Here is a 19,329-nt window from a genome sequence, read left to right as displayed (position 1 = left end):
TTCTCTCCCTCCCTCCCTTCCTTCCTCCCTCCCTCCCTTCCTTCCTTCCTTCCTTCCTTCCTTCCTTCCTTCCTTCCTTCCTTTCATTTTGATACAAGGTTTCACTATGTTGCCTTGGCTGTCCAGCATCTTACTCTGTTGATTATGCTGGCCTTCAACTCTGAGAAGGGCTTCATGATCATGTCTGCTTCTTCCTCTTGGGTGCTGGGATTAAAGGTATGCACCATCACATATAGTGGTCCCCTAAGCTCTCTAGGTTATACAGACCAATATAGCTATTGCTCTAGGAAAACAGACTGATCTACCACAGGAAACATACATGCCTGTAGTTTAATGGTCTGCTAAGGTGGGACTTATAAAACCGTTTGTGTTTTACTTTTATGTCCTCCTCTGAGATTGATGTATATTTCAGGTTGTTCATGAGTCTAACAAGAAAGAACAGTCAATAATCTGAATACAAAGCTCATTCTCTAGAACTTTTTCTATCTTCTATTCATGCATTTGACAAATATTGGATGCTTTCTAAACCACAGTGTTTATGCAGTAAGCACAGGGAAGAGCAAATATATCATTTCATGGAGCTGAGTCCACAAGTGAAGATGTATGCTTGTTTTTTGTGAACATGTATATATAAAAGGGATACAGCTTCTGAGGGAATGTGTTATCTAAATGTAAGATACACCCAAGAATATGGACCTCATCCCTTAGTATATGACGATAAGAAGATATGGGTAGATGTTTACCACATAAGGGGGAGGAGAAAATCTCAGTGAAACTATGCAACATGCATTCAGATGAGGAAGAAGTGGGTGAGGCTAGAGAGCAGAGAAAGACATTGGTGACGACAGTAGATGAGAAGCAGCTACCTACTCAATGGGAGCTCTTTAGGGGACTTAATTCAACTTTTATTTTAGCAACACTGGGAAAGAATGCAGCAACTTCAGGGAGAGGCGCCATGAGGTCAGAGAGAAATTTTAAAGCATATTTTGTACAGCAGCCATAAAATTATAATAAACTAAGCTGAAAGTAGAAACTTCCCATATAGATTGTGCCCTCACATATGCACAAACTCCCTGACTCACCAGTACCAAAGTGGCATATTTGTTCTAAAAAAGTACTTAGGAAAAAACATCAGAGAGACATTCCCTTCAGATGCCTTGAAGGTACCCAAGTAGGAGAGTTAGTTGTATACAGGGATCCGAGAAGATTCACGATCTGGTTATCACATTTACTTTTGATCCATGCAAAGATGACAATGGAAGTTATAGATATAGATCACATTATTTAGAAAGAAAGTAGCAAGAAAAAATATCTAATGGAGATACACACAAAGGGTGGGAGAGAGGGGGGGAAGGGGCAGGAGGAGGGGGAGGGGGAGAAAGAGAGAGGGGGGAGGGAGGGGGGGAGGGAGGGAGAGAGAGAGAGAGAGAGAGAGAGAGATAGAGAGAGAGAGAGAGAGAGAGAGAGAGAGAGAGAGAGAGAGAGAGAGAGAGAGAGAGAGAGAGAGAGAACTGGTAAAGTAGAATAAAAAGCCCAACAGACCAAGTAAAACAAAACACAACAGAATTAGGAGTGTGCCCCCTTTAAGATCCAAGTGTTATTTGTTGTTGTGGTTTCTTGATGTTGCTGTTTGATTGTTTTGTTTTGTTTTTTAGGAAGCCATAGTAAAACTGCAGTTTCTTTTTTTTCAAAGCATTCAGAATACTCAAGATAAACAAAATCATTTGGTACAGATCCAAGATTTGACCACACATGGTCCTGCTTGGTTATACAAATCATGACTGCATCCCTTCTCTGAAATCCTGGGTTATAAGAATTTCCACGCACACAACTGAGAATAATGCATGCTAAATGTGTGCTTTAAGAAAGGAATTCATTCTCTGTCTGTAGACATTCTAAACTGCTTCACGTTTTTTAGAATCTTACTTTTAAAATCCATATATTGAAAACATAGACATAACTTAGTGCCTGATTTTCTTTTTTCTTTTTTAATTATTATTATTTTCTTTATTTACATTTCAAATGCTATCCCGAAAGTTCCCTAAACATCCCCCCCCCGCCCCTGTTCCCCTACCCACCCACTCCCACTACTTGGCCCAGGCCTTCCCTTGTGCTGAGTCATATAAAGTTTGCAAGACCAAGGGGCCTCTCTTCCCAGTGATGGCCACCAAACCTAGATACTAATGCTCATGCCAGCAAGATTCTGCTGAAGGGACCCTGATATTGCGGCCTCTTGTGAGGCTATGCCAGTGCCTGGCAAACACCGAAGTGGATGCTCACAGCCAGCTATTGAATGGAACACAGGGTCCCCAATGGAGGAACTAGAGAGAGTACCCAAGGAACTGAAGGGGGCTGCAACCCTGTAGGTGGAACAACAATATGAATTAACCAGTACACCCTGAGCTCGTGTCTCTAGCTGCATATGTAGTTCCTGATTTTCTTAGGTAGTTACTATAACTGCTGACCCGTCTTGAAAACAGAACGCTTATCCAGAGCAAGTTGCATACAGGTAGGCTAGATAGTGTCTATTTGATTAGATGGTTATCTAGAGTTAATTGACATTAACAATGTGTTCAATAGTGCCCCAAGCCTCTGCAACTTAATTTGTAAAATGCTATGATCTATTCAAAGGACATTATTGAATACTTCTTTCGGGTATTTGGTTGTGTAGCTAGTAAGACCATACATGTAAATACCAAAACTTCTCCATTGTACTTCTGACCAATTACCACCCAGTGGCTTCACTCTTCTACCTTTAATGGGGACACACGTTGATCTGGTTAGGAAACTGTTGACTATTTTGAAAAGTCAAGGATAATTTGTGAATAGATCACACAGTACCCTGGAATATAATATCACACGGTTTCATTTTTTTCCAGAAACTCATGCCAGCTCTCAATCCAGTACATTATAACACTGGATAAATATTACGTCATTCAACCATTCAGTAGACACAAGAAAGAAACAGGGGAGGCTTTCTTAGTTGTTCCACTAATGACATTTGCATCGTAAATGATAGTTTTAAACGGGCAGTTTATGAGAAAAGCATCAAAATGCATGTCGACAGCATCTGAGATCAAGAAATCAATCAAAATCCCACGAGGAGTTCAGTGAAAGCTCTGTCCATGCATTACCTCCACATGAAGCCAATGAACCACTGATAATGGACTTGCATTAAGGAGACAAGATAAGAATACTACTTAAAACACAACTAACCAGCTTGCTAAATAAATGTTATAAATATGGCCACTTTTCTATAGGCCACTTTTATAAATTTATAAGATCATAAGTTCTGAAGGAAACAATCAAGTTTTTTGAAGGCACGTTTTTAAGAATTTTATATACAAGCAACATTAGACAGACTCATTGTGTTGTATTTATATTTACCTACACATATGCACATGCACACACGCATATATATATCAATAATGATAATAGAAATAGATGCCATGAATTTAAGAGAAAGCTGGAGGGCATAAAGAAAAGAGGGGAATGATAAAATTTCGACTAAAATACTTTAATGATTATTTTAATGTTAAAAATATTTCAAATCAATCATTCTCTATGTCTTTCAGTCTCCACATCAGGAAGGAGGAGGGTGCTTTTCCAGTTCCTCTGCCACTGGCGTGTTCTACAACATGCATAGAGAGGTTCAGGATCTTCATCGGGATTCTCATGATATACTCAGAAGTTGTGTCACTACGTACACACAATAGTCATTTAACATTGTGGGGAACTGAAATTGCCAGGGGTCTTTAGAGAGGACATAGCCCTACACAACAATACATTCTATTATCTTGACATAATCCTTCTTGTTGAAAACAGTACTTGATCAGACTGGCCTTTCCTGGGAGAGATATACAAAGAGACTGCCCTGAGCTGCCCAGGCTCAGTTTTGACAGTGGATTCCCACACTACCAGGGATATGATTAGAGTAATTAACAAACTGAAACTTTAGCTACAAATGAGAGAATGAAGGTTCAGAGTCCAACTTCTTTCCCATGAACACTGTCTACAGCATAAGAGCGAGCTGAGTGAAAGGCCTCACGCTGGCTCCACCTCACATTGCCACACTAACCGTGAACTAGAGATTTTAAGTCACAGTTTTCAGGAGAATGCTCTGAACTTTCTCCAAGGTTCTCAACTTTCCAGCTCCTTGCTAGGCTTTGAATGATTAATCAGAGTTTAAAATAGATTTTATTTCCACATAGTCACAGAAGGCTATTTCTTGTTGAGGGATCTGCAAGAATAATGTCCTTTTAAATTTATAAAAACTATGGGACAGCTCCATTTTCTCTTACAAAGAACAGAAAGAACAGATTTCTTTTCAACTATTTCTGACAGTATTTTTTCATAGACTATCTACTGATTGTACATTTACTAATTTAATACCCTTTAAAATTTTTATTTTGCCTTCTAATTGGTTATCCAATACCAAATGCTCAGTCCTAAAATCTTATACACACAAGAAATACTAAACAGACATAGAAATATAAATATATATTTATGTATACTATAATGTAAATATTTTATTAAATTATAATATATAAGTATAATATAAAATAAATATATATAGGGAGATTGACATATACATATAATAAAGATATATATTGATATATCAATTCTTTTGATGCACACTAAAACATACATTTCTGATTATCCCAAATTATAGCCATTTAATATCAAGCTAATACAATAATAGCATTAAAAGTCATGTGCTGTAGAGTGCATTATGAATTACTTCATACTAAAACATGTCACATTCTATTTCTAACAGTGTTAAAACTCAACTTTCCTCACCAAAAAAAAAAAAAAAAAACATGAGAAACTAAATAGTAAAACTGGGTATGTCAATAACAGGTAGTAAAATCATAGAGAGACCATTGCAGGCACATACTGTATATTAATTTTCTAAGAGATTTTTATCAGGGAAATGCCAATAACTCAGCGAGTCTACAGGAGATTCCAAATTAAGAAAAAAACAAGCCAGATATGAAATGAAGTGATTAAGTCTTATTAAGCGTAAATATTCAATAGAAGTTAATCATTTATTTATATAAAGAGAGATGTTAGATTAAAGGGCTAAGAAATATTCTAAGACCCTGTAACAGTGTTTCTGTTGAAAGTCAACGACACTGGCCTGTTCTTTTTATTTTTCCACTTTATCTGCTTATTTCAGCTTGTCTAAACTCTGCTGTTACACACAGTGAGGGATATCAGCAGAGACATAAAAATTCACAACATATAATTGCAGTTTTCATTCTAAAAGTAAGGAAACTATGAAAATCGGCTGATAAAAGCTATGTGAACAGTGTCTTCATATTTTGATTAGCTAGGCTACAAGAAATGCATATGAATTTTGGTGCTAATCTTCTAGAAGCAAGAAATAGAAATGAAATGTTCATGCCACCAGAACCACCATTTGACAACAGTTTAAAATCGTTGAGACAAAAAATTTCTATTCCAGGTTATAAGAAAATGCTCCCATTTAAAAACAAGATAATATTATTATAACATAAAATAAGGGTTTCACAGGGCATTTAATGATATCTTTATTTAAAAATAACACTAAAGATAAAACTACAGTCATCAGTACAAGAAAAATTACGTTTTTAAATTTGGCGTGACATTGGGCAGGGCCATTAGAGAGGATGAGCCTGCCAATTACGAGAAGAATGGGGCTTGTGAATCTTCTGACCCTGGTGCACTGACTTGTTGGTCATGTGAAACTAAACATTCTCCTTCATTGACTTGTTCTTGGTTTACTCCATGTAATATTCTGGAGATTTATGCTATAGGAAAACAAGTTCAAAAACCAGATCTACTTTACCTTTTCTAATTTCAGTGAACTCTGACGAGCTAAAATACCTATAAGATGTTTCATGATACAAAATACCTTTCTCAACCATATATTATTTTACATATACAAATGGCAAAGTTAGGGTACCTGTCAGGTTTTTTGGAGTGTGTCATGAAGCTCTCAGAAATCAACTTTAGCTTAGAAACCAAATATATATATATATATGTGTGTGTGTGTGTGTGTGTGTGTGTTTGTGTGTGTGTGTGTAAGTATATGTATAATGATGACTGTAGTTTTTCCTTTAGTGTCAGTCAGTGTGGTATTTTTGAATAAAAATATCATTAAATGTCCTAGAACATACAACCATTATTTTATATTATAATATTATTATCTTATTTTTAAATGGGAGCATTTTCTCATAACCTGAAATAGAAATTTTGCTTCAAGTATTTCAAACTGTTGTCAAGTGGTGGTTCTAGTGGCATAAACATTTAATTTCTATTTCTTCCTTCTAGAATTATATTATTATATAATTATATTATATTATATTATATATAATTTTGGTGCTAATCACAGTGCTTTAGAAGTTATGATTTGAACCTATTTCACACTTGATGTAAAATTAGTTGACCATATTTTCCATTTCTTCTTTTCTATGCTTGATTTTAATTTTTATTTGTTTTATTTCTTATATGCAGTGATGGGATTAGAAGGATGTTTTCCTGGTATTCTTGTATACTTTATCGATGTGCACTGCCCTGCACCTTCCTGTTACTCCTATCTGCGCCTCTCTCCTCACTCTTCCCAGAGAAATATATTCTCTTTCCAAAATGTGGAAGTTCCAAGAGGTATATACAAAAGAAATCCAAAAAAGCAAGCAGGGAAGCAAAGAAACAAAATAAAAATCACCAAAAACAAACAAAAAACAAACAAACAAACAAACAAACAGCTGCTCTATCTTGCCAGAGGCTCAGGAGAAGGAGCAGAAGGAGCAGAGGAGCTTTGACACAGGGTTTATCTTCCCTGCTGAACCAGAACTGATTCCTGTCCACAACACTGCACACCAAGTGAACACAAAGTTAGCTGAATTCTCTCTCTTTTTTCCCCTCATGATCAAAGAGCAAAACCTGGGAGGATGAGGAAGGGGGAAAGGAAGGAGAGGAGATGGGGGGGCTTGGGGGGTTGGGGGGCAGTGCAGCTGCTCTACTCTCTACTAAAAACCCAGAGAATGGGTCTTTGTGGACTTTCCCTGCTCTTCTCCAGGAAGTGACAAGATTCACACAGACTTGTATCTGCCCTCTCCGTAGTGATATCGTTTGTTTTTTTTTTAATTAGATATTTTCTTTTTTTATTAGATATTTTCTTTATTTACATTTCAAATGCTATCCCGAAAGTTCCCCATACCCTCCCCCCCCACCCCTGCTACCCTACCCACCCACTCCCACTTCTTGTCCCTGCCATTCCCCTGTGCTGGGGCATATAAAGTTTGCAAGACCAAGGGGCCTCTCTTCCCAATGATGGCCCGATTAGGCCATCTTCTGCTACATATGCAGCTAGAGACNCNAGCTCAGGGGGTACTGGTTAGTTCATATTGTTGTTCCACCTATAGGGTTGCATCCCCCTTCAGCTCCTTGGGTACTTTCTCTAGCTCCTCCATTGGGGGCCCTGTGTTCTATCCAATAGCTGACTGTGAGCATCCACTTCTGTGTTTGCCAGGCACTGGCATAGCCTCACAAGAGGCCGCTCTATCAGGGTCCCTTCAGCAGAATCTTGTTGGCATGTGCAATAGTATCTGGGTTTGGTGGCTGATGATGGGATGGATTCCCGGATGGGGTAGTCTCTGGATAGTCCATCCTTTCATCTTAGCTCTAAATTTTGTCTCTGTACCTATATCCTTTCATGAGTATTTTGTTCCTTATTCTAAGGAGGAATGAAGTATCCACACGATGGTCTTCCTTCTTGGTTTTCCTGTGTTTTGCAAAATGTATCTTGGGTATTCTAAGTTTCTGGGCTAATATCTGCTTATCAGTGAGTGCATATCTAGTGACTTCTTTTGTGATTGGGTTACCTCACTAAGGATAATATACTCCAGGTACATCCATTTGCCCAAGAATTTCATAAATTCATTGTTTTTAATAGCTGAGTAGTACTCCATTGTGTAAATNTACCACAGTTTCTGTATCCNTTCCTCTATTGAGGGACATCTGGGTTCTTTCCAGCTTCTGGCTATTATAAATAAGGCTGCTATGAACATAGTGGAGCATGTGTCCTTATTACCAGTTGGAAGATCTTCTGGGTATATGCCCAGAAGAGGTATTGCTGGATCCTCCTGTAGTACTATGTCCAGTTTTCTGAGGAACTGCCAAACTGATTTCCAGAGTGGTTGTACAAGTTTGCAATCCCACCAGCAATGGAGGAGTCTTCCTCTTTCTCCACAACCTCGCCAGCATCTGATGTCACCTGAATTTTTAATCTTAGCCATTCTGACTGGAGTGAATGGATCTCAGGGTTGTTTTAATTATATTTTCTTTATTTACATTTCAAATGCTATCCCGAAAGTTCCCTATACCCTCCCCCCCCATTCCTGCTACCCTGCCCACCCACTCCCACTTCATGGCCCTGGTATTCCCCTGTACTGGGGCATATATATTTTGCAAGACCAAGGGGACCTCTCTTCCCAATGTATCATTCTTAAGGGCAGCAAGGGATGAACCCAGGTAACACAATGGCAAAGTGAAGCATCGGCTTATCACACAGATGACCAGCTAGCTAGCAACAGACCAGGAAGCTAGAGTAAATGGAGGCTTGGCACTTGGATTTTGTTTTTAAGTTTTAAAGTCAGTACTTTATCCTGGCAGCCAATCAAGGTACAAAGCGAAATTTTCAATGTTTATTGGGTGGGGGATAGGGGTATACTAAAGTGTGAAAGCACTGGGCAGGTAATCTGCGAAGGTAAAAGAGAGAAACAATCACAAGGTCCTGGAATGAAACCCGTAAGAGCCAGTGCAAGGGTAGACATACCCGATAGGAAATGGATAAAATAATGTGGCTCAATATGGAGGAGCGCTGAAAACTTCACGGAGACCCCTGCCCTCGGAACATCTGCGTTTCACGTCTAAGAGCAAAGGTGACTGCCAGAGACAAAAAATCCACTCTTGCTTCGTGAAGAGAATAAAGAAAAGCACGACTTTGAATGGCTTCAGAAGAGTCTGCTCTTCTATGTAAGCCATACTTTCAAAACAAACAACAAAACAAAATGCAAACAAACAAGCAAACACAAAACTGGCCTTGCCAGAGCCTAACCTGATGGCTTACATCTAAGGCAACCCAGAAATGGAAAGAATTCTACCCCGCCTCTTGCCACCTTTTTGATTTTTACTACTCTGACTAGTGTAGCATGGGAAATTTCATCCAGTTCCCAAAGAGCAGAAAAATAAGCATAAGAACTTAAGATTTAAAAAGGAAACTACATTCACAGACAGTATGAATGCACACACACACAGTATTACGTTACCTAAGACAAAAAAAATTATTTAGAATTAATAACATGGAGTTAGCAACATAGCAGAGTACTTATAACTTTAGAAGAGTCTGTAATATTTACATTTACTTGCCATGAGTATTCAAAATATACCCTACCTTCCATGGCTAAACATTACATGTTTGACTATGGATCTGACAAAATATGTTCACGAAATATATTATGGAAACATAAAATATAAAAGCAATAAGAAAACACATAAAGCTTATGGGTTAGAAAGTCAAAGTCATTTATATATGTACATTTTCCCAAAGCAGCCAATAGATTTAATGGCTATGGATTTTTCTATAACAATCAATGTTGGTGAATGGATTCATAGAAGCTAGAGAAAAGCTAATCATGTCTGTAAAAGCTGAAGAGCTAGAGTCACCAAATTGATATTGAGAAAGCTTCAAATGCAGAGAACATATTATTTGACCCTAAGATACTCTTCAGGGCTGCAGCATCAATACAGCCTTATGCAGGGGAGATGACCAACACCTAGACTAAGGAAACCGTTAAGCTAAAACACAGATAATTCAAATATCATCAGCTGTTTTGTGTGGCTGATGAGGAAGGGAGAGTCTCTCAACCTTGCTAACGCTGCGACCCTTTAATACAGTTCCTCAGGTTGTGTTGACCCCCAACCAGAAAATGGTTTCCATTGTGACTTCATAGCTGTAATTTTGCTACTGTAATGAATCCTAATGAAAACACCTCTGTTCTCTGGTGGTCTTCGGTGACACCTGTGAAAGCGTTGTGACCCAACGGTTGAGAACCACTGAGTTAAGGAGTTAAGGTGTTATCTTGTGGAAAGGTAGATGATAGCAGATAAAATGTACTATCAAATACACCAATTATGCCATTTCAAACAGAACAAGCATATTTTTCAGATTCTCTCTCTCTCTCTCTCTCTCTCTCTCTCTCTCTCTCTCTCTCTCTCTCTCTCTCGCTAATAAGCACAGAAAAATTAAACATTGATAATTGTTACCTCAGTGAAAGACAAACCTAATGATGTACTATTTATTATACACCTACTTGAATGGCTTAAAGACTAGTAACACAATCGAGTTCTACAAAAGATAAAAAGAAATAATTACCTAATGTTGTCAATGGGTACACAAAATGCATATCTACTCAGGAAGAGTATAGCCCTTTATCATAAATGCATGTAGGTATTCCATATAACGTGGCAAATATACTGTAAATATTTAGCCTACAACAATAAAATGGTTATTACCCAAGGAATCTAAAACTGAATGTTCAGCATTAGAACAAAGGAATTTTTCAATAGATGAATAGATATATTTAACTCATCGGGACAGACAGAAAAACAATTTTGTATGCCCACAGCAACTTCAATAGATTACCAACATAAAAGCCTATAAGAAATACCAAAGTCCCAAAAGCTGCAGCACTATATTTATATCATTAATATGAAATTTTACATTAGCATTATTTTAGGAGCAAAGAAAAATCCAGGGTTGTGAAGAGTTATGAGGATCAGAATATAAAGATGATATTAAATAATTCAGCTACACTGCTGAAATTCTTTGTATTAGGTCTTCTAATGATAGATGCAAGAATCTTTACAAATATAAAAACTCAGATTTTCTACAGTGAAATATATTTACCCTGTTTGATTAAAAATTTAAATGGTAAAAGAAAGAACAATTTTGGATATTTGTATGAATGACACTGGGTAAAAAAAAACTTTCAAGAATAGAGAGAGAGATTTAAAATCACCTGAAGGCTAAAAGCAAGCCTAATTACAAAAGAACTTTAAACCATAATGCTGGAGGTGATTAAGCATCAGGTAAGAATCATTAAATGTTCACGGGCATTTCCACAAAGAACAAATATGTGCAGTTGCTTTTATATCACTCAACTAGTATGTAGGAAAGAAAAAGCGAAAGTAGAGAATTGAAAATCCACACAAGAGGAAGAGATAGAGGGAGACAGAAAGGTAAGGATTAGGGAGAAATTCTCATTAATAAAGGTATGATCAGTTTACAAGTGACACTCAGTATTTCTTCAGTTCATAATGGTACATAGTCACTACATGGCACAGAAGAGCACTGTTCATGAATACCTCCTCAATAGCCCCTGCAGAAATCCTATGGCCTGCAACGTTTATTACATCATCCACTCGGGACATCACATATAGGTAGCCTTCTTCATCCATGTAACCGGCATCCATAGTGTCATAGTATCCCTGAAAATAAGAATATGTATATTTAGTTAGTATGCAGTGCTAGATAAAGGCGTGATCATCTTACAGCAGGGTAAAATTTAAAATGTGACCTAAATGGATTTCCTGAGAGCACTCAACTGTTTTTGCAGGATTTTGAGATTAAGTTGCTTTTAGCTTTGAATCCTAACTTGATTGGTTTGGAAACCCTTCTAACAACAAGAAAAAAAAAGTTAAAACGCTGTTATGTGTGTGTTCAAGTTCGGTATCTGAACTTAAAATTTCTAACATTTGTGAACCCAATTAATTTTTTAATGGAGAAGGAATGGCTCAATAATTCTGATATATTTTGGTGTTAAAGGTTTTTTTTAAATAAAGTTATCTCAAATTGTATATATTTCAAATGCTCTCTATAGACATTACAGGAAAGGGAGCAACTCAACCTTGGGATTACTCACACCTAGAGCTGGAAGGGACTGGACCTTCCACCCTGAGACACTACTGGTCCCAACTCCAGAACTGACCAAATAAAACAGAACGAGGTAGCAAGGCAGGGATCCCCTGCAGGTTCCATCTGTGGACAACTGAAGACAGATTCAGACTTTCAATGCCAAGCCGGATGACTGCTTCATTTGTACTTATGCTCAATTCAGAATAACAAGGACTCAAGAAGTCATAGACATTATTTAACAGAATGGGAATGTAGAGAAGTGCCAGTGAGCCATCATCTAACACCAGCACCCTTTATTAAGGTGCTTTATTAATGTGTGGCCACCTGACACATCAGGTATGGACTAAGCCAATGAGATGTAAGTTCTGAGGACCCGTCTTCCTGCTCAGCTGCTGCCACCGTCTTTCTGGAGAAATAACTGTATGTTCCTTTATGTGGCTTGAGTCACCAAAGAATGCATGGCTTCCTACTACCACATCTGTAGGATGAGCCAGGTTCTTGGAGATCCAGGAACCTGGGATGAGTATTGGCACACTTTCATCAATGGAAAAGTAAGTTGGGGATCTTGTATTAACCTTGTGGAACACTGGAAAATTCAACACAGACACCAGATCCTCCTCTTCTTCTATGAAGCTATGATTAGGGACTCAAACCATTGAAATCCAGAAGGTAACGTATATTTTTGTAAACTTGGATGAAGCAGTACTAGGTAAAATCATTCAGGAGACATCATTTGAAGAAATGAAAGAGAATCCTTTGACAAATTGTTCCAAATCTACCCTGGACCAGTCCATCTCTGCCTTCATGAAAAAAAAAAAGAAAAAGAAGTGTGGGTGATTGGAAAAACCACTTTACTGTGGTCCAGGCTTAGAGGTTTGATGAAATTTATAAGCAAATGATGGAAGGAACCTCTGCATGGGACTCTGATCAAGATGTAAATATAGATGTCAAGAATAGGGAGTGTGTCTGCAAGGTTTAACCACCAAAAGAAGCTCTGAAAGCAGACTGTATATGGCTCAGTCTCTATGATTACTAGCATCCATTACAATTTTATAAAAAGCAGAAAAAAAAAAAAACCAGAAAGACATCACTAATTTATTGACATTGATTGGGATTGAACTCAGGCTTCTACAAAGCTTAATCATTTGCATGAAATGTAATATTTGACCAATATCAAAGTAATATATCTTTGTTGGTTTACAAATCACAATAGAAAGAAGAATCAAGAGTAAAAAGTAGAAAGAAAAATACATATTTTTTAAATACTTCTAATTTATTTGATACTCATCTTTAAGCATAGTCTCTAAAACAAACCCAAAATAGCAACTATTTGTATTTCCTAACCTTTGTAATATTGGTATGATCATCTCTTAAATGAGTTAATACAGTCTTTCTTACCAGACTTCAGTGAACTCTACAAAATGGTGTGAAAAGCAGAAGGGCAGGAGAAGACACCCACAAGCCCTTGGGAATTGTAGTTCTTATCACGTCCTATAATTAGTAGAGACCATCTAGAAAAATAGTGAAGGGTAGGCCATTTCGGTTCCAGCTTTCAGCCCAATCACATCAAAGTTGCCTGAACTCTGATTAAGTTGGCGAAGGCTTTTATTAAGCCTGTAGATGAGAGGCCTGAAGTCAGGAATTGAGGCAAAATGGAGAGGTACTTCATGGAGTTCGGCCATGCACTTGAGCTTTTGATCTTAAAGGTAAGCATATCAAACCACGTGTACATAGTGCTTGCCATTATCAGGTGATAAAGAATTGTATAGGTACTGTGATGAATTACATGTGATCCATGATATAGATGGAATTGGATGACTGGAGTCAAGTCAAGTGACACATATTTCTGGCACATTCAAGCAGGAGAACGTTTAATCTTGGACTTTCTAAAGAAAGCTATCTTACTCCTTGCCATTTGCCTAGCTAAGTAGGGCATCCATCTTTCCTTCACACACAATAGTGATGGAATACTAAGTAGTTGAAGTCATTGTTTTTATGATAGTCTCATTATTCATTCATTTCTACCTGACACATAAGAAGGACAAGGTGAAGGTAGGATGCAGATTGCACCTTCAAAAGTGTTGCCATGGACACAGCACCTATTGCCTTGCTACAGGGTAATAAATGAATGACATTCTGACACATCGGAAGAAAACCTGCTTATCCAGGTTACTGGAACAAGGGGTGGGGCTTTAAGAATACGGTCTCTAGTGACTTCTTTACTTAAAAATAAAATGACATTTAAAAGAAAAAGATTAAGGGAAGTTGTCAAAAACATAGAATAGAATAGAACTAATACATTAGACTTAACTCATATGACTAAGTGTAGAGAAGAAGGCTGGGGTTCCTAGCTCTGACTTTCTAGCTCTGATTGGTTGCTTGCTCTCAGTCTGTATAGAGGATTCCAATCATATGTGCAAAGTTATTGGAGTCCAATTTTACTGGATTTAATTTTTCAATATTCTAACATCATAGTAAGAGTGGATGAAAATTTTTTGTGTGTAGAGACTAATTATATTTATCCACATGACTTGGTTGGATAAACTCGACTTGGTCATTGTTGTCTCTGAGATCTGCAAACTGATGTGTTTAAATTTGAAGAGTCCTTTTTGATCTATGTTGCTGGAAGCTAGTTGTTTCAGTCACTAAGCAACAACAACAACAACAACAAAAAGCACACAAAATTTTGAAAGTCTATTAAAGCTCTTACAGGAAATTTCTCAAAGTATAAGTGCTTGAATGCTTCCTGGTTCTTCCAAAGTCCTGAAAAGGCCCCAGGTGGTAATGGCAACCTTAAACAGAGAAAATAAAAGTAGTGTTAAACAAATAATAAAGACAATCAGTAATAACTGTTACTATTATTTTACACTGGGCTAAAATAATGAAATAATTCATTCAAATGCATACCCTAATTTTGCTAGGAAGATCATGTTTAATTTGAGGGTAAGTAGAGTCCATATCGTAGCACAATTATTTAAGAATTATAATTTCTTAACAGGACAAGCACAGACACAATACTCACATACAAACACACAGCATTGTGATACAAGTGAACAATATATTTTAGCAGAACCACAATATCTAGCAATTGATCAAACAAAGTGAATTATTTTCTTAAGAAAAACATTATTTTTATAGGAAAATAGCATCATTCTTTGAAAAGAACCAAGGTATCAGTTTTTTAACTTTGTTTGAATAATGGAATATTTTCATTTAAATAGTATACAATCTTATCTTTGTAGTCTTTACTCCTCCCCCTACCCTTTAAAGTTGCTTGACACTGAATATTCTTTATTCTCATGTCCATTAAGCCCTGTATATTTTATAACTCTAGTGAATACACAGAAACATGAAACATGGAATACAAGGCTCTATATTTCTTTTCTATCCAACCATTTCCATCACATCATTCTTTCCTCTACACTATCAAACTTGCTTTATTTGCACAGAAAGGCTTAACTTCTAGTACTGGTGATCTGCGCGCGTGTGTGTGTGTGTATATATATATATATATATATATATATATATATATATATATATACATATACATTCTTATGGCTCCTAATAAAATATGGCTAGTGGTAGCCTCAAGTAGTTTACTGGAACAGAAAATTTTCAGATGCTTTATAGTTTGGAAATTTAAGAGACAACATGAGGAGTTTCAACTCAGTTAAAAAAAATGTACTAAGTCAAGTGGTGATGTCACAATTTTATGACACAGAAAAGGGAAAGTGAAGCAGATGTGGTTACTGCCCATACAAGGCTTCGTGTCACCTCCATCCCATACAGACTTTTCCATGCAGAGATAAGATGGGGCAAGATAGTCAAAAGGCCATCCTGTCTCAGGCACTCCTGAGACTGATTTTTATCCCCACGTGTGTCAGATGGTGTTAACACAAGTGAGAGCGGCTGTGATTACCAACCTGGACATCCCAGCTGACACTTCCCTTTCCCACTAATAGTTATCTCAATTTTCCCCCTCTAGGATTTTGAATTTCCTCTCTTAAAAACAATAGGACTATGCTATTATTTCAGGACATTGTGTGATTACAGAAAATGCATGTGAAAGCATTCAGTTATCCCAAAATGTAGAACAGCAGCAACGGCTTCAGAAATGCTAGTTCCTACTGTTGTAGCCCTTAACCCTGACTGCTCATCACTTAAATCTGTTTAAAGGTGGCAGGCTGAAAGGTGATAACCCCCCCCCCCCCAGGCCCTTTCAAATGGCTTTACTATGCTTATTCTTCTATAGCACCATGTAAACCATTTTGCTTTATCAGTTTGTTCTTGATCAGCATGTTAACATTTTGCAAATAGAAGTAAAAGTCAATTTTAAACAACTGAAACATAAAATGAAGAGAGCAACTTCTAATAATCAAATTAAGGGTATAATGGAGATGCCACAAGGAGAAAAGCAAAACAGACATTAAGTGGCAAATCACATGCCAAAAAGGGCCATGAGGAACAACAATAATGAGTGAAGCAGTTTATCTCTAAATAAATGAGAATAATTCCGATAGGGGGGCAGGACACTGAAGAGGTCATTTTCAACTGCTCCCACAAAAAAAGCATCTCATGATACAAAAACCCTTCTAACCTTCTTCATGACATTTTTGTACAGACACATGAGTTTCAGAAATAACTTCTCCATTACATTGCTGGAAAAAGAAGAAAATAAAGCTATGATAATAGACGATGACCAATATCCAAACCACTGTAAGGCTAATACAGAGAGTATTGGAACACAGAAGTGTGGGCCAGCTACCTATGCATGTATTCTCCATCATGAGACCTTGCATACTAAGGAGCATATTGTTAAATAATTGTTTTACTTACTGTATCTATACAAAACACAAAATTCTGTTTCAAAAGCATTTGTACAGCTTCCTGACATTTCCACCAGCATGTGCACGTGCACACGTGCGCGCGCGCGCGCACACACACACACACACACACACACACACACAAACCTTGCTCATCTCTTATTATAATGAAGCTCCTTCATTCCTTCCCTTTAAGGCCCTATCATGTTAGATTGTCACATATATCATCTTGCCTTGATCTAACACTCTCCCTCTCACCTTGAAGCTTGATTCATGGCTTTGAGGCCCTTCCATTCTAATAAACCTCACTCTTGGAAAACAATATCATGAATTATGTGTCAGCCTCCTCTTTGGACCAACAACTTCTCTTTCTTCTGTTTCATTTAACTGGGGGTGTACAGAGATGGCAAAGTTGACTTTCACACTGAAAAAGCAGGGCTGTCACTTACAGTGTTGATAAAGCCATGTCTGTTGAGGTAGTGTGAATGATGTCTTACAATTCAAGCACTTAGAAGGTAAAGCCAGGGAGATCAGTAGTTTAAGGGCAACCTCAGCTTGACATGCATGCTCACAAAAGAAATAATAATCCTATGTCTAGAAGTTTGAAAATAAACCCGCATGAAGGTAAGGGGCTCAGGACGAATAAAACACTTAGAAATTAGTGGGACCATCGAGGTAAAGTTTGTGGAAGAGGAAGAAGAAAATGTAAGAAAAACAACATCAATCCAGGTAAATGAAGAACTAGTAGAGTGCAGTATGTATCTATAGAAGTCTGAAAAAACTAATAGCGACTGGGCATCCCACAAGGTCAAATGAATGACAAGCTTTGCTTTCAAATAGGATTCTTCATTTAATGCTGAAACTTAGTATCTGAGTGAGATATTACGAAGATTCTTAGGACTGCCATTTCTAGAATGTAGGACAGAAAGCAAAAATATACTGGAACAAGCATGAGTTGTATATATGGAGACTGTATCCTTTGGTTTGTTTGGGTTTGATGAGACAGAGTCTAACTGCCTGGCTGTGCCTGGCCTGAAACTCCAAGCTGACCTCAAATTCAAGAGATCCTCTGTCTCTGCATCCTGAGTGCTGAGATGAAAGCATGTGCTAACACACCTGACTTACACTACACTTAAGAATACACATGGAGGGGCCCTATGGCTCTAGCTACATATGTAGCAGAGGATGGCCTTATCTGGCATCAGTGGAAAGCCATGCCCTTGATCCTGTGAAGGCTTGATGCCCCAGTGTAGGGGAATTCTGGGGCAGTGAATCAGTTGGGAAGGGGAATGGGTGAGGAAGCACCGTTATAGAAGTAGGGAGAAGAAGATGGGATGGGGGGGGTTGTGGAGAGAAACTGGGAAGGGGGATAACATTTGAAATGTAAATAAATAAAATAGACACCACAAATGTTTTTTAAAATGATTTTATAGTGTACTTAACTAGGAGAGGTACCTCTTAATGGCTTAATTGAAGAAGTAGTTTGTAGAGGGAAAATGAAGATATGAGAAGCAAAAGGATGCCAGAGTAATCATTCAGTTATAACATTCATTCACAAATTCCCACTGGTGTTAAGTCAGGCATTCATCTTCTTCTTCAATTTAGTTGACTTCCTATTTCCTCAGTGCTTGCTTTCCCTCACTCAGTGTGCCATGCATCAATAATGCAATGGAATAAGATATGATCGCTGACGCATGGAGATCCTGGCATAAAGTGAAGTGTAAAACTTTAATATTTAAAAACACAAATAGCAGGAAGGCTAGAGTTAATGGTGCCTTCTCCGTTAAGTAATGTAAAATGCAATTACCCAAGATACTTTGAAAAGAATATTTTACCACAGTTATTTGAACTCTGTATTTCCAGAGGCTTCCAGAATGAAATTTGTATCTGGATATAAGATGTGCATTGCTAGAAATGACAAGTAGCGCTATCTCAAGTCAGTAAAGCACCTCAAGAAAACAGCTTAATTCTTAACAAATTCAACATTCCTTAAAGATAAAAGAGTGGAATGCTCTCTGCTGTTCACTAGCAGGGTGGGTCGCTATCTCAATACATTCAGATGACTTTCTCTGGAATATTAAAAAGGTCTTCAAACAGAGATTTTTTGAGGTAAGACCCATAGATCCATTATGACACTAGAGAAATCCACAGCAGAAAAGTTTCAGAGTTGGAAATATTTGTGATATATCTGATGTATGTACACACACACACACACACACACACACATATATATATATATATATATATATATATATATATATATATATATAATGTTCATACACACACACACACATATATATATATATATCATGTTCATACACACACACACATATATATATATATCATGTTCATACACACACACACACATATATATATATATCATGTTCATACACACACACACACATATATATATATATATATATATCATGTTCATACATATATATATATATAGAGGGACAGACAGATACATACTTATATAGATGATAGATAAATAAATAGACACATGATAGAGAAATTAAATGCAGACAAGATAGAGACAACATT

General features: G+C 37.3%; 1 protein-coding gene and 1 pseudogene across 1 annotated transcript in view; one reads left to right on the top strand and one right to left on the bottom strand.

The window, feature by feature from the left end:
* Positions 1-19,329, bottom strand: part of Acss3 (acyl-CoA synthetase short chain family member 3) — a 189,406-nt gene that overhangs the window by 4,913 nt on the left and 165,164 nt on the right. The window contains exons 12-13 of the mRNA XM_021205223.2: positions 14,673-14,754; positions 11,413-11,535 (exon numbers count right to left, since the gene is read on the bottom strand). Coding sequence (XP_021060882.1) covers positions 11,413-11,535; positions 14,673-14,754 — 205 coding nt within the window. The remainder of the gene's footprint in view (positions 1-11,412; positions 11,536-14,672; positions 14,755-19,329) is intronic.
* Positions 12,064-12,941, top strand: LOC110326687 (annotated as a pseudogene).

Source organism: Mus pahari, chromosome 9 (genome assembly GCF_900095145.1).
Source record: "Mus pahari chromosome 9, PAHARI_EIJ_v1.1, whole genome shotgun sequence".
In the NCBI taxonomy this organism is placed as follows: Eukaryota; Metazoa; Chordata; class Mammalia; order Rodentia; family Muridae; genus Mus; species Mus pahari.
Note: the sequence above shows the minus strand (reverse complement) of the source record. Positions and strands in the feature narration are given on the sequence as shown.